Source organism: Procambarus clarkii, chromosome 14 (assembly GCF_040958095.1).
Source record: "Procambarus clarkii isolate CNS0578487 chromosome 14, FALCON_Pclarkii_2.0, whole genome shotgun sequence".
Lineage (NCBI taxonomy): Eukaryota > Metazoa > Arthropoda > Malacostraca > Decapoda > Cambaridae > Procambarus > Procambarus clarkii.
In genome coordinates, this window is record NC_091163.1 from 45,817,341 (window position 1) to 45,843,889 (window position 26,549).

At 40.7% G+C, this 26,549-nt stretch overlaps 1 protein-coding gene across 1 annotated transcript in view; it reads left to right on the forward strand.

The window, feature by feature from the left end:
- Window positions 1–24,249, forward strand: part of LOC138364627 (tripartite motif-containing protein 59-like) — a 101,047-nt gene extending 76,798 nt beyond the window's left edge. The window contains exon 3 of the mRNA XM_069324578.1: window positions 23,274–24,249. Coding sequence (XP_069180679.1) covers window positions 23,274–23,987 — 714 coding nt within the window. The 3' untranslated portion in view covers window positions 23,988–24,249. The remainder of the gene's footprint in view (window positions 1–23,273) is intronic.
- Window positions 24,250–26,549: the final 2,300 nt, after the last annotated feature.

Here is a 26,549-nt window from a genome sequence, read left to right on the forward strand (position 1 = left end):
TACTCTGCCTACAGCTCAACTTAAACTAATAAACCGAAGATCTAGAATTAACACTAGAGGTCTTTTTGACCAAGGTTCACAGAAAACCTTCATTACACAACAGTTGGTAGATGAGTTAAATTTAAAACCTGCCAAAAGTGTGAGGTTAAATATTTCTGGTTTCTTGTCAAATAGTGGACCTCGTGATTACAAGGTAGTCAAAGTATTAGTAAGACTCGGATCTTCTACTAGTCCAATCCAAGCGGTAGTAGTGGATAAAATTCCTACAGACCTGCAGGTCACAGGATTAGCTCGCACTGCGAGACACCTTAAACGAAACCGCATGAGGCTAGCAGATTATAAAATAAATTCTGACTGCCTCACAGATGTTGGAATACTTATAGGCGCGGATCATTATTACAAGTTTATAACTGGATGCACTAGGCAACATGGTATGAATTTGTTGTCGTCCGCAGGAGGCAAATTGCTTACAGGACCAGTGCTTTTCAGACAAGGTCCAGCGCCCACAAACCAACAATCCAATAATGTAATCGTGGCGTGACTAGGCTTGGAACAGTCACCCCTACGTTTCAGGGAAATATCTGAAGATATTGAGTCTGACCCACCAATACATCGTTTGTGGGATTTAGACACTTTAGGCATTATCCCTGAGCAGCCAAGTCCTGATGATACGTGGACTTACCAGCAATACCTGGATACAGTTGTCTACTCAAATAAACAATACTGGGTAAGACTCCCATGGAAGTTGGATCATCCACAACTTCCAGTTAATTATTTTATGGCAGCCTCACAATTGCAGTCTCAATTAACACGACTACAGAAGCAGCCAGACAAACTGAACATGTATCATCAACTTATCCAACAACAACTTAACAATAAGTTCATTGAAGTTGTTGAACACGATGACCAAAAAACAGGTCATTATTTACCTCATCATGCCGTGGTGAAAGACTCATTGACAACACCTATTCGTATTGTCTTTAACTGCAGTGCTAAAGTAAAGCCGAGCAGTGTGTCTTTAAATGAATGTCTCCAAACGGGACCTAGCCTAACACAAAGGCTACATGATGTGTTGTTACGATTTCGCACAGGCATTTTTGCCTATACAGCTGATATCAGCAAAGCCTTTCTCCGAGTAGGGTTACAGGAGGAAGATCGTGACTACACAAAATTCCTCTGGTTTAAGGATCCACTGGATCCTAACAGTGAAGTAATCGCCTATCGTTTTGCCTCAGTATTATTTGGAGCTACGTCCTCACCGTTTCTTTTGCAAGCAACATTAGACACGCATTTGAGGAAATCAAACAGCCCTTATAAGGCAACCATTAGCGACAACTTGTATGTCGACAATTTCCAGGGGACAACTAATGATCAAGCTGATCTGGTAGAAATCTACCATGAGGCTAACCGTGAACTATTAGGAGCCAATATGCCACTACAGTCATGGGCCTCAAATAATAAACTGCTTAACCAGGTAATCGAGAAAGAATTTCCAGATTATCAGGTACCCAGTCAATTAAAGGTTCTAGGCGTGGAATGGAACACCAGTACTGACGAGATGAATGTCAAGTCAGTGCAAACTGATAATTCAACCCTTACCATGAGAACACTGCTCTCATTTGTCAGTCAACCATTTGACCCTTTAGGCCTACTTAGTCCTATATTAATAAGGGGCAAACTCCTAATGCAGGAGTGCTGGCAGAAACATATGGGATGGGATGATCCGTTATCAAGTGAGTTACAAGCCAAATGGCAAATACTCTCAACGGATTTTAATCAGTTAGGCGTTTTGAAATTTCCTCGTAAGGCTTCAGGACCAAACTTACCCACCAATTTGCACGTTTTTTGCGATGCCTCTGGCAAAGCATATGGCGCAGTAGCCTATTTAGTTAATAGTGCACAATCAATTTTACTCACATCTAAAGCAAGAGTTGCTCCCATCAAAAAGAGATCTTTACCTCAGATGGAGTTGACTGCATTGCTAGTGGGAGTAAGATTGGCTCATTGCCTGGCAAAGACACTCAATAATATCCACTTTGGTGAGATTGTAGTGTGGTCAGACAACGAGGCAGTCTTACAATGGGTAAGAAACAATAACAACAAAACTCCTTACGTCAGTAATCGCGTCAGGGAGATTCATGATTTATCTGCTGGATATAAATTTAGACATGTTCCTACTAAGGACAATCCTGCAGATTATTTATCTCGAGGATTAACATTAAAACAACTTGTCAAGTCTTCGCTGTGGTTCAATGGACCTTCATGGCTTGTTGGTGGTCAGTGGCCCAAACAAAAGCCACAAGTCATAGTGACCAATATCACCACTCCCATGAAAGAACCAGAACCTCAACGAATATTAGCCATTGATCCTCACCATTATTCTAACTTAAGCAAATTGTTACGAGTGACTGCACATGTGTTTGATTTTCTTGCTAAGGTAGGAATTCGACATAAATTTCCCAATCCTATCCTCTACTGGATCAAACGTGCACAACAAGAGACATATGGAAGCGAATATGAGAATCTTCCAGATAAATTAACTAAGTCTCTAGGCATCTGGTACGATGCCAACACTCATAACATACTAAGATGTGGAGGACGTTTGCTTCATGCAAAAATTGACTTGGACACTAAGAATCCAATTCTTCTACCTCGTCACCACATCATCACTAAACTTCTTGTCTTACATCACCATCAATATGGTACCTTACATGGTGGAGTTTTAGATACTCTCACCGACCTTAGACAAAAGTACTGGCTTCCTCAAGGTCGTCAGACAGTTAAGACAATTATTAAATCTTGTGTAATCTGTAAGAGATAGGCAACCCGTTCTCACACAAGACAGCACATATATGACTTAATGCTTAAAGTCAATATGTTGAATATGAATCAGTAAATATATGATATATTCCCAGTTACATTTTTTTCCAAGGCCCAAACTCTTCCTCACGTACCGACTTGCGTCTCACAGTACCCGTCCGTCAACCTAGATAGCAGAATAGTCGTGATTGGTTCAATTATAAGGAAAATTGTACTTTTCAGGTCCCACATGGGTTGTGAAATTTACCTACTATTGTCCATGCTCTTAGAATATTATAGATCAGCTACTTCCTATTGAAGGTTCGTAGTTTTGTTTTGAGAAATATTAGTTGTTCTTAGTAAATTATAATAAGCACTAAAAATTATTACATAGAATAACAGTCCTTCACCAATCAATATTATATACCATAGTTGGTGCTTTACAAATCTTTAAAGGATGTTTTGTAGGAACGCTAACAGAAAACGATGGTTCATTGGAATGTCTATGGGGTAAACTACTCTAAACAGGATGGTATTGTGTCTACTATACCAACTACAGGATCGGTATATTGTCCACTACCACCTGTTAGGTGAGTAAGGGGTGCAATACCACCCACAGGATGGGTATGAGGGTCACATCCACCCAGAGGATGAGTATGGGGATCACATCCACCCACAGGAAGGGTATGGGGTCCAATACCACCCACAGGATGAGTATGGCGTCCACTACAACCCACAGGATGGGTATGGGGCTCCAACCACCCATAGAATGGGTATGGGGCTCCAACCACCCATAAAATGGGTATGGGGTCCAATAACACCCACTGGATGTGTATATGGCGTCCATTGCCGCGCGTCGAGCTCGAAAACCGCAGCATTCATCTCAGAACCATGCCTATTTCACGCAGATTCCTTAATAAACGTAAAAGTTTTATATTTCACAAGAAAGATAGAAATATAAGCTTCATTCTAAATACCTTACCATGGGCATATTTAAATTTAAACCGAAGATACGTGTACTTTTATAATAGCCGAGCTCCGACCCCGGACAGATCGATCGACCGAGCAACTCTCTCTCAGAACAATGTTTATTTCACGTGAATTCGTTAGTAAACATATATGTTTTATATGTCTCAAGAAAGACAGACATATAAGCTTCACTTTAAACACTTTATTATAGACATATTTAAATTTCTAATAAAGATTATTGTATTTTAAAAATTACGGAGCTCCCACCCCGTACAGACTGAACGACAGAGCAACTCTCTCTCAGATCAATGTTTATTTCACGTAAATTCGTTAATAAACACAAATGTTTTATAAGTCTTAAGCAAGATAGAAATAAGAGCTTCATTTTAAATACATTACAATAGACATATTTATAGCTCAAGTGAAGATACATATGTTTTTATAGTAGCGCTCAGTAGCTTGTCGGGCATGGAGTGCAGACGCCTACGCACTTGCCGATATATTGTATAATTAACAAAGATACGCTAATAAAGCCTAAAATCTTATATGCCTCCAGAAAGACCGATATATGAACATTATTATAATTGCACCAAATGAAATATATCATGTTCGAGAACAAAGATATATCAATTTTAAATTAAGTTTCGACTCTCTCTCGGGTGAGAGAGATGGGGCGACTCTCGCCCCATCTATTGGAGATTCTGTGCACTAAATACCCAAAGCTACTCAAACCCTCCTAGCATTATTTAAGTAATGAAGTAATATGGTATATTTACTCACTATAATGTGGGTGCTGAATGCAGAACATGAGAAAACATATATTTACTCCAAACTAATATAATTTCATTATGAAATAAGTAGCATCAAAGGAAGTCGATGGTCCAAGCAGCAATGTTGTGGAGCGACTTATCCAAGATATATCGTTGTTTGGAAAGTGTTTGTTGGCATATCCAGTTGTCGCACTTCTCTGCTCAAATTATCACAAATTTAAATTATAATGTTAACAAGTAGAATACGTATTTTTAATAAAATCTAACATAACTAGCCAGAAAACATTTAACATTAATTAAAAAATATATGTTTGGAAGTTAAATCGACTTCATAGGACAATGGTTTTGTTATATATACTCGTTATTCGTTGACATGCGTTCGCTACTTAAACTACCATGTACTGTACTTATGTAAAATCTCCCATGTCTCTTCGCTCATCTCACCGAACCCTACAGGCTCTGTGATATATTGTTTAATTAATTGAGATTCACAAATAAAGCTAATAATTGTATATGTTATCAAAAAGGCAGAGCTTAGTTTAGTTCATTTATTATGCACTCCATACCCATCCTATGGACGATAGTGGAGTGTTACAGAGGCACATAATGGGCTCAGGGAATGAGCCCCACAATTCATATAGCCAAGCAAGTTATAATCTTGATAAGCTAGTTACAAAAGTCAATACACATTGTCACATCAACAATGGGCTCGAGACCGACCACAAGTACAGTTTATAATTTAAGCAACTGACATATATGGAGGGCTAGTGTCACAATTGATATGTTTATCCTACACATAACCCCCTCTCCCCCATCCAATGGGCAGCGGTGGATAGGTTACAATCAAGTTTTTTTTTTTTGCGTTTTATTCAGAGATTAGGTCTTATTAGGTGAGGAAAGATATTCATATTTTAAAGAAGGCTTCTTGGCTGATGCTCTCCATTGATGGAAAATATACAACCTTTTGAAAATCAATATTAGTTTGATCTAGATATTGTAATTAACGAAAGTATTTATGTCATCAGAAAGGTAAAAATATAGGCTACATTTAAAATCCTTTGTCATAAATATAACTGAAGTGAAAACGAAGATATATGCGTTTTGATAGTTACTTGATGGCTTGCTCTGAGAGTGTGAAGCCCTGCACACCAGCCAATAAATTGTATAATTAGTTTCCATATATTTTAATTAATCTTAAAAATCTATATGTCAGAAGAAAGGATGATGTAGTCGTTAATGTGACAACATTTAAAAATATATATCTCTTTAGTTAAATAAATAATACCACCTTATCGCCGGTGTCCGGACACATGAAAATTACCTAGGTATCAGTATCCAGCCAGGCGGGGATCACAGGCTGCACAATACTGATACATTTATGTAATGCACTACTTGTGGTCGATCTCGAACCCATTTATGATTTGACGACTTATACTGAATTTTGTAACTAGCTCATTAAGATTGTATCTTGCTTAGCTAAATGAATTGTGGGGTTCGGTCCATTCATTTTCTTTCTTTATTATGCACCCCATAATACCCATCCTGTGGGCGGTGGTGTAAAGGATTACAGAGGCACATAATCGGTACAGGAACTGAACCCTCTAGTTCGTTTAGCTAAGCAAATAACAATCTTTTGACGCTAGTTACAAAATTATTAATGTACACATACTTATGCATACATGTACATATACATACGTATACATATATAAATACTCATACATATTTATCACCCACACAAATACACACCTCAGTAATTTTTTGTCACAAGTGATTCAACAAGAGGCTCACAACAGTCACTATACAAGGCACTTTACATCTATGAGGAGTCGCACAGTTACTAGTCTAGCTCCACACCCACCCAACTGGGCGGCAGCTTTACAGTCATGTGCTCCACACCCACCCAACTGGGCGGCAGCTTTACAGTTACCTGGTGTTATTCTTCACCTATATCTTTTTCTGGTTAATCCCTATTTACATTATGCAGTTCAGGTTTCGTCGCCATACTATAGTTTTTAGTTTAGTTAATTTATCACATAATGGGTTCAGGGACTGAACACACAATTTATTTATCTAAGCAAGTTACAATCTTGAGGAGCTAGCCACAAAATTCATAACACATCGTCACATCAACAACATGTGTTCGAGATCGACCACAAGTACAGTTTCTAAATTAAGCAAATGCTATATGTGGAGAGCTAGTGTCACAATTGATATGTTTGTCCTGCACATTTCCACAGTAGTTTGCTTGGGTTTGCTTGGGTACATAGACAAGAGACTGAACTTCAGCACCCACATACAACACATAAAGGGATGCTCTGAGAGAGAGAGAGAGAGAGAGAGAGAGAGAGAGAGAGAGAGAGAGAGAGAGAGAGAGAGAGAGAGAGAGAGAGAGAGAGAGAGAGAGAGAGAGAGAGAGAGAGAGAGAGAGAGAGAGAGAGAGAGGGAGAGTAAAAATATCCACTGAGGTCTGATTAAGTCCTTTTGGGGACCTTAATCATTAGGACGTTCAATGATTAACGCAAAGTGAAGCGTATTCAGATGGTATATTGACAACATTCAGCATATCTCATAATGACCTAGTAGTACTTGGTGCACAAATACCTTTTCCAAAGGAATCGCAAAACATAATTAAACACAACTGTACCGTACAGTGTTATATATTTATTTCAGTTTGAACAATTTTTAACATTAAAGAATAAATCCTTTAATTGGTTGAAATTGGTTTTAATATTCGAAATCTAATTTGTTGATGTTAAATAATATAAGGTTCAAATTTATTAAGATACATACTTTAAAAACTATTTCTATTTGAAATTTAAATAACATTAAAAGAGTGCAGAATATAACAAATACCGACTATATAAAAGACCTGATAGTTGCAGCACTTAATTATGCTATTGTAACACATTGAAAGTAATAACATTATTTGATTCAGCAAAGCATTTGGTAAGGTTATAATAATAATAATAATAATAATAATAATAATAATAATAATAATAATAATAATAATAATGTATTAATTAAGTATTTTAAATTATAATTTACAACTTGCTAGCGCATAAGAAACAAATCCACGAATCATCATTACATTCTGTAACACCTACACATGATCCATGGTGCCAAATATTGCAACGGTCACAGCATACCATCAGCTTCAAATCATTTAGCTTTCTGCAAATGCAGTACACTTCCATCGAGCATGACCGGATGATTCGTTTTCTTCTCAGTGTCTGAGCTGCAGGGAATGAGATGAGACACTTTCCTTTAAAGTTCTCTTGAAGATGTTGTCTCATTCTGCATATCATACGAGGTTCACCGGATCTACACCACTTGCAAGTGATGCAGCAAACGCCACAGCATATACCCCACTCATACTTGAGTCCTTGTGTCTGCTGACATTCATTATATTGCATATCAGCTTATCATCCTGGCAATTAGCAAGAGCATACAAGATAACTTCAGTAGATTTGGATGGTAATTTATGCCTGGTGTCGTATATGTTAATTTGTCCAGTTACTCCAATGTTGGAAACGGTGGCCCAGTGACAACCATCAACTTGGATAATTTGAATAAATTCACCAATTGTAACTGGCCAGGAGAGGTCCCGCTACCACGCTGGGTCATGAAGGCCTTCTAGGCTTGGCACAGATTGTTTGATGAGGTCACATGCAGATTTTATATGAAGGTCAGAGAGCTGTACATTTGTTCCAATGTTCATTATCTCGTCATTTGTTAAATAATTTAACATTGTCGAATGTGAAGCACTGTTATCACTCTCCTTATTGTTGCATTGGTGTGAGGAGTGGCAGTGATTGGTTCAGTTTATTTTTTTTTTAAATAGGGACATAAATTTGTACTGCAGATACCAGTACAGTTGCACCGTTTCTTTATATATTTTATACTTGGGTTAGCAAGGCGAGACGCTTCTCTTAACGTGATACTGTTGGTATCAAATAGAAATAGTTTTTAAAGTATGTATCTTAATAAATTTGAACCTTATATTATCAACATCAACATATTATATTATTTAACATCAACAAATTAGATTTCGAATGTTAAAACCAATTTCAACCAATTAAAGGATTTATCCTTTTTAAAGGATTTAATTAAAGGATTTGACACAAAAATCAGTATGAAAATTACCTCGGCTGAGGATATTGAAAAACTTCAAGCTGATATTAATAAAGTTTTCGACTGGGCATCAGAAAATAACATGATGTTTAACAGTGATAAATTCCAGGTACTCAGGTACGGTAAAAATGAGGACCTTAAACATAATACAGAGTACAAAACACAATCAAATGTACCCATAGTATTAAAACAGCATGTAATGGATTTGGGAATAATAATGTCTGACGACCTAACGTTTAAGGAGCATAACCAAGCAAATATTGCGACAGCCAGAAAAATGATAGGATAGATTACGAGAACTTTCAAATCCAGGGATCCCATCACAATGGTTGTACTCTTCAAGTCACTTGTGTTGTCCCGTCTTGAGTACTGCTCAGTACTCACTTCCCCCTTCAGAGCAGGAGAGATTGCTGAAATAGAGGGAATACAGAGAACATATACGGCACGCATAGACGCAATAAAGCACCTAAATTATTGGGATCGTCTCAAAGCCCTCCAAATGTACTCACTAGAAAGAAGACGAGAGGGATATCAAATAATATACACCTGGAAGATACTGGAGGGCCAAGTACCAAATCTACACAGTAAAATAACAACGTACTGGAGTGAACGATATGGAAGAAAATGTAGAATAGAACCAGTGAAGAGCAGAGGTGCCATAGGCACAACCAGAGAACACTGTATAAACATCAGAGGTCCGACTTAGGAAGCTCCCCAGTTACATAGCTCATATTATACAATTGAAGAAAGGTATTCCCTGGAACTAGCAGAAGCATATGCAGTATGCCGTCAGTAACTCCATCCTCCCCGGGTGATGTAGCTTTGCCTTTATGTAGAGCAGAATCTAGTTTGTATTCAGTAAAAAGCATGTCACAGTCATCCTCTTGATGACGCATGAAGTCAAGGAACCTTGCCCTATCAGTATATCTATTATTTAATTCATTCTTTGAGGGTAGAGGAAGACTGTCAAAGCTGGAAGTCGTGGCCCAAGCATCAACAAGCTCATTTGCTCTGTGCAGAGGATTAGGGTACGAGATCTCTGCAGCATTTTTCCCTTTGATCTTGTTGATATCCTTCCATGCCCGACTTTGGTGGCGTGTGAGAATTGAGACCACGGACAAAAGTTTCCCAGTCTGTCTGCCTCAGCTCCACCATACGTTCCCTGGCCTTAGCCAGAGCCGCTTGAAAGAGCCGAAGCATTTCAGCAGTGCGGGTCCTTCTACAAGCTAGTCCAATTATTCTGGCAGTGCGTTTTAGTGTCTGCAATTTAGAATCATTATAATAAACATAAGTGCTATGACCAGTGTAATTTGGGTTACGTGGCCTGGACGATGGATCAAATGATTCTATAAACTGGTTGATAGTACCTGTGAGCTCATTGTTAAAATCTTCAACTGATGAAGGCTCAGATGACTGCACCATTCTGACACATGAGCAACAAGATTGTCTCGTTGATCGATGGGCACAGCCAGCCTCTTCCGCTTGAACACTCCACCAGGGAGGATAGAGCTGCCAATGCTTACAGTGGCTAATATGGGCAGATGATCAGACGCCATAACTGGCACTATTGACGAGGCGCACACGGTGTGGGAGACGTTGAAACCGAGACATAGATCAGGAATACCTTCGTAGATATGCGTCCGTTCAAGGTCACCCACAATCTGTGCATCATCGTGACTACCTAATAGTGACACTAGTTGTTGTTACGATTATTGAACTGCGAATTACCAATATTCCTATGTCTAGCGTTATAATCACCTTTAATGATGGTAGGCTCAGTCTGAATACAGATAGGAAGATCAGCATAATTAAAGTTACAAGGAGTCGATTATTTAGTACATAGTTGTTTTTCTCTTAAACTGGATGATAGAGGGGGAGTCTTTAACGTGATTGGGAATACATACATACATACATACATACATACATACATACATACATACATACATACATACATACATACATACATACATACATACATACATACATACATACATGCGTACATCCATTCATACATACATACATACATACATACATACATACATACATACATACATACATACATACATACATGCATACATGCATGCATACATACATACATACATACATACATACATACATACATACATACATGCATATATAAATACATGCGTATATAAATACATACATACATACATTACATACATACATACATACATACATACATACATACATGCATGCGTACATACATACATCCATCCATCTATCCATACATACATACATACATGCATACATACATACATACATACATACATACATACATACATACATACATACATACATACATGCATACATACATACATACATACATACATACATACATACATACATACATACATACATACATGCATGCGTACATACATACATACATACATACATACATACATACATACATACATACATACATACATACATACATACATACATACATACATACATGCATGCGTACATACATACATCCATCCATCTATCCATTCATACATGCATACATACATAAATACATACATGCATGCATGCATGCATGCATACATACATACATACATACATACATACATACATACATACATACATACATACATACATACATACATACATACATACATGCATGCGTACATACATACATCCATCCATCTATCCATACATACATACATACATACATACATGCATGCATGCATGCATACATACATACATACATACATACATACATACATACATACATACATACATACATACATACATACATACATACATACATACATGCATACATACATACATGCGTACATACATACATACATACATACATACATACATACATACATACATACATACATGCGTACATACATACATACATACATACATACATACATGCATACATACATACATACATGCATACATACATACATACATACATACATACATACATACATACATACATACATACATACATACACACATACATACATACATACATACATACATACATACATACATACATACATGCGTACATACATACATACATACATACATACATACATACATACATACATACATACATACATACATACATACATACATACATACATACATACATACATACATGCGTACATACATACATCCATACATACATGCATGCGTACATACATACATCCATCCATCCATACATACATACATACATACATACATACATACATACATACATACATACATACATACATACATACATACATACATACACGTCCAGTCAGCATATAGCTATTTCGGGACAAAATCCAATACAGTTTATATTGGTGAGACGCCACTGTGATGAGGAGTTTAAATATCACAGGAACTGTAGGTTAATGTGTGACATAAGTGAGGTTAGATGAGGCATCTACAAGCATCAGCTGGAGGCTGATTGAGTGTTGTGGAGGCTGGTGGTACTATGCCCAGATGTTGGAGGGTGGATTTGACTCTCCCACCCTCCCTCCAACTCCCCCCCCCCCCCCCCACACATTGACCGCAGTACGTCTAAGGTTACTTTCCACTCTCGCTTACCAAGGGTATAACCCCCGCCCCTCCCAACACACACACATGCATCAGATTCTTAACTTACAATATTTATGATTTACCAATTTATGTTACTACACTGACTGTCAATTTCACAATATTGTATAAACTTTGATGAATCGCTCGTCTATGGGTCATCCAATAATGTTAGCAGACTTCTAGATGTTACCACTGCTAGGTTTAGGCTCAGCTACAAGTACCTCTGGAAGTTTGTAACATCTGATGATGTAGATTTGACTAAATGTAAACTCTGTCAGCAGAACTATTCACATACTTTGCGTCATTATATAATGGAATGTGAAAAATCGCGGAATTTAAAGATAACAACATCAATAGTGTCCATGAAATGTGTAAGTACTTCATTCATAATGATGTGCTGCTCGAAATCTTAGCGAAGTATCCAAAATTTGCTTACTGTAGGTAATGCATACACATGACTGTAAAGCTGCCGCCCAGTTGGGTGGGTGTGGAGCACATGACTGTAAAGCTGCCGCCCAGTTGGGTGGGTGTGGAGCACATGACTGTAAAGCTGCCGCCCAGTTGGGTGGGTGTGGAGCACATGACTGTAAAGCAGCCGCCCAGTTGGGTGGGTGTGGAGCACATGACTAAAACTGCCGCCCAGTTGGGTGGGTGTGGAGCACATGACTGTAAAGCTGCCGCCCAGTTGGGTAGGTGTGGAGCACATGACTGTAAAGCTGCCGCCCAGTTGGGTGGGTGTGGAGCACATGACTGTAAAGCTGCCGCCCAGTTGGGTGGGTGTGGAGCACATGACTGTAAAGCTGCCGCCCAGTTGGGTGGGTGTGCAGCAAGACTAGTAACTGTGTGACTCACCAAAAATGTAAAGTGCCTTGTATAGTGACTGTTGTGAGCCTCTTGTTGAATCACTTGTGACACAAAAGATTACTGATGTGTGTATTTGTGGTGGTGATTAAATATGTATGTGTATGTATATATGTATACGTATGAATATGTACATGTATGCATAAGTATGTGTACATTAATAATTTTGTAACTAGCGTCAAAAGATTGTTATTTGCTTAGCTAAACGAACTAGAGGGTTCAGTTCCTGAACCGATTATGTGCCTCTGTAATCCTTTACACCACCGCCCACGGGATGTGTATTATGGGGTGCATAATAAAGAAAGAAAATGAATGGACCGAACCCCACAATTCATTTAGCTAAGCAAGATACAATCTTAATGAGCTAGTTACAAAATTCACTATAAGTCGTCACATCATAAATGGGTTCGAGATCGACCACAAGTAGTGCATTACATAAATTTATCAGTATTGTGCAGCCTGTGATCCCCGCCTGGCTGGATACTGATACCTAGGTAATTTTCATGTGTCCGGACACCGGCAATAAGGTGGTATTATTTATTTAACTTAAGATATATATATTTTTAAATGTTGTCACATTAACGGCTACATCTTCCTTTCTTCTGACATATAGATTTTTAAGATTTATTAAAATATATGGAAACTAATTATACAATTTATTGGCTGGTGTGCAGGGCTTCACACTCTCAGAGCAAGCCATCAAGTAACTATCAAAACGCATATATCTTCGTTTTCACTTCAGTTATATTTATGACAAAGGATTTTAAATGTAGCCTATATTTTTACCTTTCAGATGACATAAATACTTTCGTTAATTACAATATCTAGATCAAACTAACATTGATTTTCAAAAGGTTGTATATTTTCCATCAATGGAGAGCATCAGCCAAGAAGCCTTCTTTAAAATATGAATATCTTTCCTCACCCAATAAGATCTAATCTCTGAATAAAACGCAAAAAACGACTTGATTGTAACCTATCCACCGCTGCCCATTGGATGGGGGAGAGGGTGTTATGTGTAGGATAAACATATCAATTGTGACACTAGCCCTCCATATATGTCAGTTGCTTAAATTATAAACTGTACTTGTGGTCGGACTCGAGCCCATTGTTGATGTGACAATGTGCATTGACTTTTGTAACTAGCTTATCAAGATTATAACTTGCTTGGCTATATGAATTGTGGGGCTCATTCCCTGAGCCCATTATGTGCCTCTGTAACACTCCACTATCGTCCATAGGATGGGTATGGAGTACATAATAAATGAACTAAACTAAGCTCTGCCTTTTTGATAACATATACAATTATTAGCTTTATTTGTGAATCTCAATTAATTAAACAATATATCACAGAGCCTGTAGGGTTCGGTGAGATGAGCGAAGAGACATGGGAGATTTTACATAAGTACAGTACATGGTAGTTTAAGTAGCGAACGCATGTCAACGAATAACGAGTATATATAACAAAACCATTGTCCTATGAAGTCGATTTAACTTCCAAACATATATTTTTTAATTAATGTTAAATGTTTTCTGGCTAGTTATGTTAGATTTTATTAAAAATACGTATTCTACTTGTTAACATTATAATTTAAATTTGTGATAATTTGAGCAGAGAAGTGCGACAACTGGATATGCCAACAAACACTTTCCAAACAACGATATATCTTGGATAAGTCGCTCCACAACATTGCTGCTTGGACCATCGACTTCCTTTGATGCTACTTATTTCATAATGAAATTATATTAGTTTGGAGTAAATATATGTTTTCTCATGTTCTGCATTCAGCACCCACATTATAGTGGGTAAATATACCATATTACTTCATTACTTAAATAATGCTAGGAGGGTTTGAGTAGCTTTGGGTATTTAGTGCACAGAATCTCCAATAGATGGGGCGAGAGTCGCCCCATCTCTCTCACCCGAGAGAGAGTCGAAACTTAATTTAAAATTGATATATCTTTGTTCTCGAACATGATATATTTCATTTGGTGCAAATATAATAATGTTCATATATCGGTCTTTCTGGAGGCATATAAGATTTTAGGCTTTATTAGCGTATCTTTGTTAATTATACAATATATCGGCAAGTGCGTAGGCGTCTGCACTCCATGCCCGACAAGCTACTGAGCGCTACTATAAAAACATATGTATCTTCACTTGAGCTATAAATATGTCTATTGTAATGTATTTAAAATGAAGCTCTTATTTCTATCTTGCTTAAGACTTATAAAACATTTGTGTTTATTAACGAATTTACGTGAAATAAACATTGATCTGAGAGAGAGTTGCTCTGTCGTTCAGTCTGTACGGGGTGGGAGCTCCGTAATTTTTAAAATACAATAATCTTTATTAGAAATTTAAATATGTCTATAGTAAAGTGTTTAAAGTAAAGCTTATATGTCTGTCTTTCTTGAGACATATAAAACATATATGTTTACTAACGAATTCACGTGAAATAAACATTGTTCTGAGAGAGAGTTGCTCGGTCGATCGATCTGTCCGGGGTCGGAGCTCGGCTATTATAAAAGTACACGTATCTTCGGTTTAAATTTAAATATGCCCATGGTAAGGTATTTAGAATGAAGCTTATATTTCTATCTTTCTTGTGACATATAAAACTTTTACGTTTATTAAGGAATCTGCGTGAAATAGGCATGGTTCTGAGATGAATGCTGCGGTTTTCGAGCTCGACGCGCGGCAATGGACGCCATATACACATCCAGTGGGTGTTATTGGACCCCATACCCATTTTATGGGTGGTTGGAGCCCCATACCCATTCTATGGGTGGTTGGAGCCCCATACCCATCCTGTGGGTTGTAGTGGACGCCATACTCATCCTGTGGGTGGTATTGGACCCCATACCCTTCCTGTGGGTGGATGTGATCCCCATACTCATCCTCTGGGTGGATGTGACCCTCATACCCATCCTGTGGGTGGTATTGCACCCCTTACTCACCTAACAGGTGGTAGTGGACAATATACCGATCCTGTAGTTGGTATAGTAGACACAATACCATCCTGTTTAGAGTAGTTTACCCCATAGACATTCCAATGAACCATCGTTTTCTGTTAGCGTTCCTACAAAACATCCTTTAAAGATTTGTAAAGCACCAACTATGGTATATAATATTGATTGGTGAAAGACTGTTATTCTATGTAATAATTTTTAGTGCTTATTATAATTTACTAAGAACAACTAATATTTCTCAAAACAAAACTACGAACCTTCAATAGGAAGTAGCTGATCTATAATATTCTAAGAGCATGGACAGTAGTAGGTAAATTTCACAACCCATGTGGGACCTGAAAAGTACAATTTTCCTTATAATTGAACCAATCACGACTATTCTGCTATCTAGGTTGACGGACGGGTACTGTGAGACGCAAGTTGGTACGTGAGGAAGAGTTTGGGCCTTGGAAAAAAAAGTAACTGGGAATATATCACATATTTACTAATTCATATTCAACATATTGACTTTAAGCATTAAGTCATATTTGTGCTGTCTTGTGTGAGAACGGGTTGGAGATAGGACGCTAGAGTATGTCCTTACCCAGGACCTCCCCCACTCCCAGAAGAGCGAGTGGTTCATCTTCGTCCTTTCGAAACCACTGGTGTTGATTACACAGGAGCCTTACTTCTCACTGGTAACCCAGATAATATACCAGTGAAGGCGTACATTTGTCTCTTTACGTGTGCTACAACCAGAGGCGTACACTTAGAGGTCACTCCAGACATGAGTGCTGAAGCCTTCATTCAAGCTTTCCGCAGATTTGCTGCCCGCCGATCGTGTCGTAAATTAATGATATCGGACAATGGTTCCAATTTTGTGGCAGGAGAAAGTTGTTTGCGAGAAGTCTGGAACCACCCAGAAGTACAGTCAGTCCTACAGAGACGACAATGTCACTGGAAATTCATAGCACCGAGAGCCCCTTGGCAAGGTGGGTTCTATGAGCGAATGGTAGGCACAGTCAAGAAGTGTCTAAGGAAAACTTTACACCGACAAAAGGTCAGTTACTCAGAACTCCAAACTATTGTTGTGGAAATCGAGGCGCGAGTCAATAACCGCCCAATAACCTACCTGTCTGATGATTTCACCCAGAGAGAACCTCTGAGCCCCTCACACTTGATCTATGGAGGTCTACTGAGCCCTCTCATCCCTTTAGCCGAAGAGGACCCTGTAGACCCGTCACATGTGACCAGAGGAGACTTGGTGGAAAGCTATCAGCATCTCTCCAGAGTTATTAACAGGTGGAATGAGGTGTGGACTCGGGAGTACCTCACAGCTCTACGAGAGTACCACTACGGAGCTTCGAGTCCTTACAATAAGGTGCAATTAAAACCAGGAGACCTAGTACTAGTCGACAGTGATGGGCCAAGGTCAGAGTGGCCTATAGGCAAAATTGTTGCCATTCATCCAGATCATCAAGGTGTTCTGAGAGTAGTTAAAGTTTTATGCCGAGGCAACACTACTCTAAAAACGTTAGAGAAGCTGGTTCCCCTTGAACTGACTGAGCAAGAATATCAGCCAGATCCAGTTTCCCCAGTAATTTCCGAGGGTAATAATTCGGATCCTCCAAGCAACCGCCCCACTAGAGCTGCTGCTCAACAATGTAGGTGGAATTTGCAAGCCTATTACAACTCTGAACAAGAGTAATTTCCTTCACATCCCACTTAGATAACTATGATGATGCTGCGATGGGATGTCGAGTAACAAACCATTACAAGTCACTATGACCCAGGACATTCCCATCATAGTGCATTCTGTTGTTTAAATTGTGTGAGTTAAAATCTTTAAATATTGTGTAGGCTATAAGTAACATGTTTCATTTGACATGTGATTAACAAGACTTAAGTTCTTGTGAGTCCTTGATAAATCCGGGACGTTCGTTATGTGTGTACTAACATACTAACATATTAACATACTAATGCACTAATCTTGATATCAACTTCGGGATAGGTCAGTACTCCACAGTACACTAACACCCTAGAATCCTCCCCCCGGAGTTATGTTGGAAATTTCCAACACCGAATACAACGCTGTTGTATTCTCATTAATTATTACTAACTCTACTGATTATTGTAGTAAGTAAAATTAACACCACGTAGAATTCTCATGTACTAATAATTTCATCTGGGGAGTAGGCTAGAATTCTCACGTCACCCGACGCCAGTATTGCGTCAGATTTCATTACAATAAACACATTATATCCAATGTGTCTGAGAATTGAATTCGATTCTCTATAACCAAGGCGTTCTGTGTGATAATTAATTACAGATAAATTGACTTCCAACTAAAAGCTGAATAGAGCGTTAGAGTCATAGCAGTTATCTAGTAATGAAAATTAACGTCACAAGTGAATGCCATGGAGAGACCTTAATTCCTCTCCCATATATGTTTACTACCACGAAACTGGCAAATAATAATATTTCCCTCTTCTAAATAATAAACCCGTCCTGTCTCCAACATTTCAAGCACAAATGCGAGAAATACTAATATTCATGACAATAATTTGTCTAATAAACGCGAGACGCGGCGTGGGGGAGGAGGGCACGCCAGTACACGTGTGCATAAGCTCTCGGGCGGACCTGTTCTCGTCGTGCTCACGAGGAGACGCCATTATCCAGTCATCAGGGTAAACGTTATCCATCCTCAGATGAAAGTCGCCACTGTGAGGCGTGAACAACCTTGCAGACAATATCTTCAACCGGTGTCAGCGTAATATAAGGAACCTTTTTAATCTGGTTCTTGACTACACGTGACCGGCCAGTGAAGCGCGCCATTATCCAGCGTAGGTGAAGCCAGAGCCTGGGGCGCGAATTTCGGCAATCTTAAAACTTATACAGTGCCCATATTAGCTAAGTATCTTATCCTTATTTGATGCATCGTGTAAGGTGTAGAATAGTAGCTGGGTGATTTGTCGTGACGACGTATACCAACACCAAACCACAGGTTATTACCCATTATCTCTTATTAATATTAATTTCTTGAACATAGAGATTCAGTAGTTTAATTAGTTGCTACTGTAAATATTTGTTTTGCAGCACGTGAGAAGAATTCTCCCTGCTGCCTTCTCCCATGTTAATCCATCCCACTCGTCATCTAGCCGAGCCTAGGAGATTCGGAGGAAGCATCGTGACTTACACAAGGGAATCGTCATTAAGCTAAGATTCCTTTGTTTTCCATTATTAATTATTTGGAATTATTTACATGCAGAACTCTTATGGATTAACATGTGTTTATTGTGATTATCATTATTATACTCATTATCTATGTTCCCATTAATGGTAATGACATTGGTTTCTCAATAATTCATAGGATTAGATGATTATATCTTGGATTAGTGAACGAACCACACTAGTTCCTGGACATACTGAGTTCCAGTAATAACCCCCCAATGTAGGTGTTTGAGGGTTTGATTCATTTAATTATACAGCCCATTAATTATTTCTATGATCATATTCTCTAGTATTTTATCCATAGTTACTGGTTCATCTAGGAATTATCTAATGATCAGAAATTCTCAGTTTCCCTCTTTACTATAAAAGCGGGTGGTCCTTCGTAATTTATTTTACTATATTAATATTTAAATAATTAGATTCAAGCCCCAAATGTCCCACACTCAACACCACTCCCTTCCTCGCCAACATCCTCCTCCCACCATATTGTTTTTGTTTGTATTCACCATATACAGACGTTATATATAAGTATCTACATGTTTTGTTCACCATAACTGTTCAACTAAGCTGGTATAGTGCCCAAAGAGTAAAGTGGCCACCTTTACACAGCATGACATGTCATGCAGATGATGCCACCACCCTCACCAAAATGGCTTCTCCCAACACTCCTTTTGCTGTTATTACACTATATATATACACAGTATATATAAGTATCTACATTTGTGTTCACCACAACGAACTACTATGTTGGTATGCTGAGTCAAAAAGCAACAAGGAGTGGCCACCACACCAGCCAACCACTCACCACCACTCCTTCCCTCGCCATCCTCCTCCTCCCACCATACTGTCTTTGCTCTTATTCTCTATATACAGACGTTATATATATAAGTATCTACACATTTTGTTCACCATAGCAAACCACTAAGCTGGTATAGTAAGTGCAGACAGCAACAGGTGGCCACACATTCGGCAGACGACGCTACAGCCCTCCCACCCTCAACATTGCTCCTCCCACAGCACAGCGCAAATTATCACAACAATCCTGCTATTATCAGAATCCTGGTCATTTATATCACAGTCAGGGGTCTTCTGTAATACTATCATCGCTAAATAATAGCATGTACATATATATTTTGACATTTTTAGGCGATGCTGTGGTCACAAGCTGAACAGCAGTGCTGTGAGCTCATGTTGCGTGCACCAGCCTTGGTGGTTCACTCAGTACTGAGGCCCCTCACTCCTGGTAATGTTGCCCACGATTTTTATTTAAAATGGCGTCTGTTTACAAGAGCCCTGAGGAAGGTGATGTGAACCCTGTGTATCCGCGGGCCGTTTAAATCTTGCATAGTACTCCAAAACTACATATGCAGTGATGCGCACTTTTGCGTCAGTTACTCAAAAGTTCATATGCAGTATTGGGCAGTTTAAGGGTTAATGAGGAAGGGACATCCTCTAGTGCCTCTACTCATAACTATTTTCTTAGATTGAACCTTACCACTGACTTTCTTGGGACCATGGCAAGATATATAATAATTACCTTTATGTTCAAATACCCAAAAATCCCAAAACACTGAAATTCTTTACAAAGAATTCAGGCGCGATTGTCACTAGGCGGGAGGCACTGTTAAACTGAGGCGCGGTCGCCGTGCCACCACACGCTAGGTCGGCCATACGTGTATCAACAAACTACTTTACCCTAGGCAAAGTTCGTAACGCAATTTGGATTTTACGAAGAAATTGGGCTCGTAACCTGAAAATTCGTAAAGAGGGTCATTTGTGAGCCGAGGTATCACTTTACTTCTCCCGGAGCCGTGTGTATATGTAAATGTGTGTTTGATTATTTGTATATGAGTAAAAGTATGTTTTATGGCCGCCTGTTGTTTCTTTTCCAGGGTACGTTTTCCGCCAAAAGTTGTGGTGCTTTGGGCTCCGTTTTGGGTTCAGGTTCATTTCCAGTTTCCTTTGGGTTCTTCGGTTTTGTCTCCCGGAGATTTTCCTCTCAAATTTCTCTTGTACAGGTTTGGGTGGCCCTTGGTGGTTTCCTCCGGTGTGGCCCAGTCTTGGCCTCTAATCTGGCCCCGACCTCTATTGAGGGGCGGTCCCTGGGTCTTCCTGGCTTGCAGACGGCTGTCTTGCTTTGGCCTGGGCCCCAGCTCTGGGGTTTTCTCCACTCTTTTGTCTGTTTTGTTTGCAGTCTAGGTTGTTCCTCAGTTCCTGGCAGCTTCTGCTGCTGCCATCCTCTTTCTGCTTTGTTGGTGATCTGGGGTCGGCGTTCTCGTGCTCCCGGCTGGATCGTGCCAGGGTTCGAGTCTCTGCAGGTCGAGGTAGGCCTTGTTGTAAGTTTCTGAACCGGCGCCACCTTCTCGTACGGGGTGTTGGCCCTTTCGTGGGTTGCCCCCACGGGAGCCGGGGACACTAAAGCCCCGAAATCATCTCAAGATAACTTCAAGATATTGCCCCATTACCAGGATGCTGGTGGGGGCAGGGACTCGTGCTATTTGCTCATGCCTGATCCCATGATTTGTGGGTATTTCGGGTTGTGTCATCCGGCCTGCGGTGGCATTGGGCGGCTCCTCTTCCTACCGGGGGATTCGTGGCTGACTTCCCATTCACTCTGTCAGGTCATCTTGGAGTGGGTGAGCTTGGGAGTGGTCGAAAAGACCTTGTCCCTCAGGTGGGTTTCCCGCCTGTTTCCAGTACCGAAATGGGACTGTGCGGATATGTGGTTCATTCTGGACTTGTCCTGCTGAACCTCTGGATTCCTTGCCCCTCCTTTCGGATAACTACTCTGTGTCTGGTTTGGCTTATGTTAGAGCCGGGTTGTTGGTTGGTGATTCTGGATCTCCGGGATGTATATTGGCACCTCCCTATTCATCTGGAGTTCAGGGACTGGTTAGGTTTTGTGGTGGAGGGGCAGGCTTACCGCTTTCGTTGCCTTCCTTTTGGGTTGAATCTGGTGCCTCGCATATTCACTTGTCTTCCCAGTTCGTGGTGGCCCTTCTGCATCTGCTAGTGGTTCAGGTGTAGGCCTATCTCGACAACTGGTTGGTGTGGGCTCCCAGCCGGTCTGCTTGTCTGCTCACCAGGGGGATGATTCTTTCCCAGTTCATCAGATTCTGGTTCCTGGTGAGCTGGAGGAAGTCTCATCTGGTTCTATCCAAAGGTTCGGACAAAGCTGGGCCTCGTGAGGGACTCTCGGAACACTTCCTTGTGTCTCCCTCCGGAGGCATTGCTGCTGCTGCAGTCCTGCCTTCTGCTGTTTGGGGGGGGGGGGGGGGGTTTACCGGGTCATGTGGTGGTTGCTCGAACAGTTATGCAGGAGTCTGACCTTCCCCTTGCCGATTTACTCACTGGATCGGGTCTGGCTTCAGCGTTTGGTAGCTCCAGGGAGCCAGAGAAACTCTACACAGAAAACCAGCGTTGAATGTAATGAAACGCCATTTTCTGGGTGAGTCCCGGAGGCTCCCCGGCACCCTCGCTCCCTCCGGTCGGCGGTTTCCATTTTGTTTTTGATTCTCGGCCTCTGAATTGGGGTGTGAGTAACCGGCACAGGAGGTCCAGGGCTCCCCCTTCACCCTCCCAGGGAGGGGAGGGCTGCGTGGACAAGTGGTGAGGCGGTGTGTATGATGTTTGCTTGTTTCTTTAGATGGGGGGTGGGTGGAATCTGCCTCTCTATTCGGTCTCTGGTTGCAATTTTTCTTACCATGTGGGGTCTGTTTTGTTATGTCTACCTTTCTGGGTGCTAACCCCAGTTGATGGCAAATATGGAATGTCCCCAAATACATGGGGTTTCCATAGGCCATTGCTCCCTTTGCCTTTTTGAGGCGGCCAGGTTCTGGCTTGTGGTCCTCGGTAGGCTGAACTCCAATTGACTGATGACCCCGGACTAATATGCGCATATCAATCCGATAGCTCCAGAGAACCGGAGGGACTCACACAGAAAATACTTTTTTTTCGTTGTAAATACATATAACTTAACCAAATATTCTTTATCCACAGGATAACAACCCAGAGGAATGTTCAGTGTGTTTTAACAATTATGATGACACACGGCTACGGCCTCGCACTCTGCCTTGTGGCCACACATTCTGCTCCCAGTGTATTGACAATGCTATCAAGAATGGACAGCTGAGCTGCCCCAGCTGCCGTGCCCAGCACACTGCCACAGCTGCTACTCAGTTCCTAATCAATTATGGTATGGAGGCCTTTATCAGAAAACTAAAAGGTATGGAAGTTGTGCCAGTGACAACGGTACCCACAAAACCCAATAAAGCTCCGACCAGAGGCATCAGTAAGAAGTTACGTTCCCTGGTGGAGGAGCAGAAAAGCAGCATCAGCAGCCTCATTACCAGCTGTGAAGAGGTACTGTCCCAGCTGGGTGAGTACCGGGGGCAGCTGGGGGACTGGAAGACTCAACACCTCCAGCTCCAGGACAGACTCTATGCTCTGGTAGAGCAGAACACGTCAGCAATGAAGCTCTTGGAACTGGAGGATACCAGTGTGGTGGATATGACAACACAAGGAGAGGAAGGGAAGACTCAGCTGCAGGCCATGTTGGGGAGCCTCGACACAGTCAACACAGCACAGGAAGTATTCATGACCATCAACGAAGTTGACCAATGCAACATGGAGGTAGAAGATTGGGTCCAGAAGTGCCAGGAACTCTTCCCAGATGTCAACACTGTCCACACCTCAGTGAAGGTATGCTGCTGAAGGTCACATTGTTCTCACCCAACTGAGTGTAGTATTGCCTCTATATAAACACTTTTGATATGGAGACACATCAAGATGAGAGTAAACTTTATATATATAGGATGATATGGAGACACATCAAGATGAGAGTAAACTTTATATATATAGGATGATATGGAGACACATCAAGATGAGAGTAAACTTTATATATATAGGATGATATGGAGACACATCAAGATGAGAGTAAACTTTATATATATAGGATGATATGGAGACACATCAAGATGAGAGTAAACTTTATATATATAGGATGATATGGAGACACATCAAGATGAGAGTAAACTTTATATATATAGGATGATATGGAGACACATCAAGATGAGAGTAAACTTTATATATATAGGATGATATGGAGACACATCAAGATGAGAGTAAACTTTATATATATAGGATGATACGGAGACACATCAAGATGAGAGTAAACTTTATATATATAGCAAACTTTTTGTTTTAACGCATGAGACATTTTTATTAATAAAGTCAACTGTCATCTTGGTGTTTCTCTACATTGTGGTCAGCACTCAGTGTACACTACACTGTGGTCAGCACTCAGTGTACACTACACTGTGGTCAGCACTCAGTGTTCACTACACTGTGGTCAGCACTCAGTGTTCACTACACTGTGGTCAGCACTCAGTGTTCACTACACTGTGGTCAGCACTCAGTGTACACTACACTGTGGTCAGCACTCAGTGTACACTACACTGTGGTCAGCACTCAGTGTACACTACACTGTGGTCAGCACTCAGTGTTCACTACACTGGTCAGCACTCAGTGTTCACTACACTGTGGTCAGCACTCAGTGTACACTACACTGTGGTCAGCACTCAGTGTACACTACACTGTGGTCAGCACTCAGTGTACACTACACTGTGGTCAGCACTCAGTGTACACTACACTGTGGTCAGCACTCAGTGTACACTACACTGTACTCACCTAATTGTACTCACCTAATTGTGCTTGCGGGGGTTGAGCTCTGGCTCTTTGGTCCCGCCTCTCAACCGTCAATCAACTGGTGTACAGATTCCTGAGCCTATTGGGCTCTATCATATCTACATTTGAAACTGTGTATGGAGTCAGCCTCCACCACATCACTTCCTAATGCATTCCATTTACTAACTACTCTGACACTGAAAAAGTTCTTTCTAACGTCTCTGTGGCTCATTTGGGTACTCAGCTTCCACCTGTGTCCCCTTGTTCGCGTCCCACCAGTGTTGAATAGTTCATCCTTGTTTACCCGGTCGATTCCCCTGAGGATTTTGTAGGTTGTGATCATGTCCCCCCTTACTCTTCTGTCTTCCAGTGTCGTGAGGTGCATTTCCCGCAGCCTTTACTCATAACTCATGCCTCTTAGTTCTGGGACTAGTCTAGTAGCATACCTTTGGACTTTTTCCAGCTTCGTCTTGTGCTTGACAAAGTACGGGCTCCATGCTGGGGCCGCATACTCCAGGATTGGTCTTACATATGTGGTGTACAAGATTCTGAATGATTCCTTACACAGGTTCCTGAACGCCGTTCTGATGTTAGCCAGCCTCGCATATGCCGCAGACGTTATTCTCTTTATGTGGGCTTCAGGAGACAGGTTTGGTGTGATATCAACTCCTAGATCTTTCTCTCTGTCTGTTTCATTAAGTACTTCATCTCCTATTCTGTATCCTGTGCCTGGCCTCCTGTTTCCACTTCCTAGTTTCATTACTTTGCATTTACTCGGGTTGAACTTCAACAGCCATTTGTTGGACCATTCACTCAGTCTATCCAGGTCATCTTGTAGCCTCCTACTATCATCCTCTGTTTCAATCCTCCTCATAATTTTTGCATCGTCGGCAAACATTGAGAGGAACGAATCTATACCCTCTGGGAGATCATTTACATATACCAGAAACAGTATAGGTCCAAGGACTGACCCCTGCGGGACTCCACTTGTGACGTCTCGCCAATCTGAGACCTCACCCCTCACACAGACTCGTTGTCTCCTGTTGCTTAGGTATTCCTCTATCCACCGGAGTACCTTCCCTCTCACTCCAGCCTGCATCTCCAACTTTCGCACTAGCCTCTTGTGTGGCACTGTATCAAAGGCTTTCTGACAATCCAAAAATATGCAGTCTGCCCACCCTTCTCTTTCTTGCCTTATTTTTGTTGCCTGGTCGTAGAATTCAAGTAACCCTGTGAGGCAGGACCTGCCATCCCTGAACCCATGTTGATGCTGTGTTACAAAGTTCCTTCGCTCCAGATGCTCCACTAGTTTTTTTCGCACAATCTTCTCCATCAGCTTGCATGGTATGCAGGTTAGGGACACTGGCCTGTAGTTCAGTGCCTCCTGTCTATCCCCTTTCTTGTATATCGGGACTACGTTAGCTGCTTTCCAAATATCTGGCAGTTCCCCTGTTGCCAGTGATTTGTTATACACTATGGAGAGTGGTAGGCTCAGTTCTCTTGCTCCTTCCTTTAGAACCCAAGGGGAGATTCCATCTGGGCCTATAGCCTTTGTCACGTCCAACTCTAGTAAACACTTCCTTACTTCCC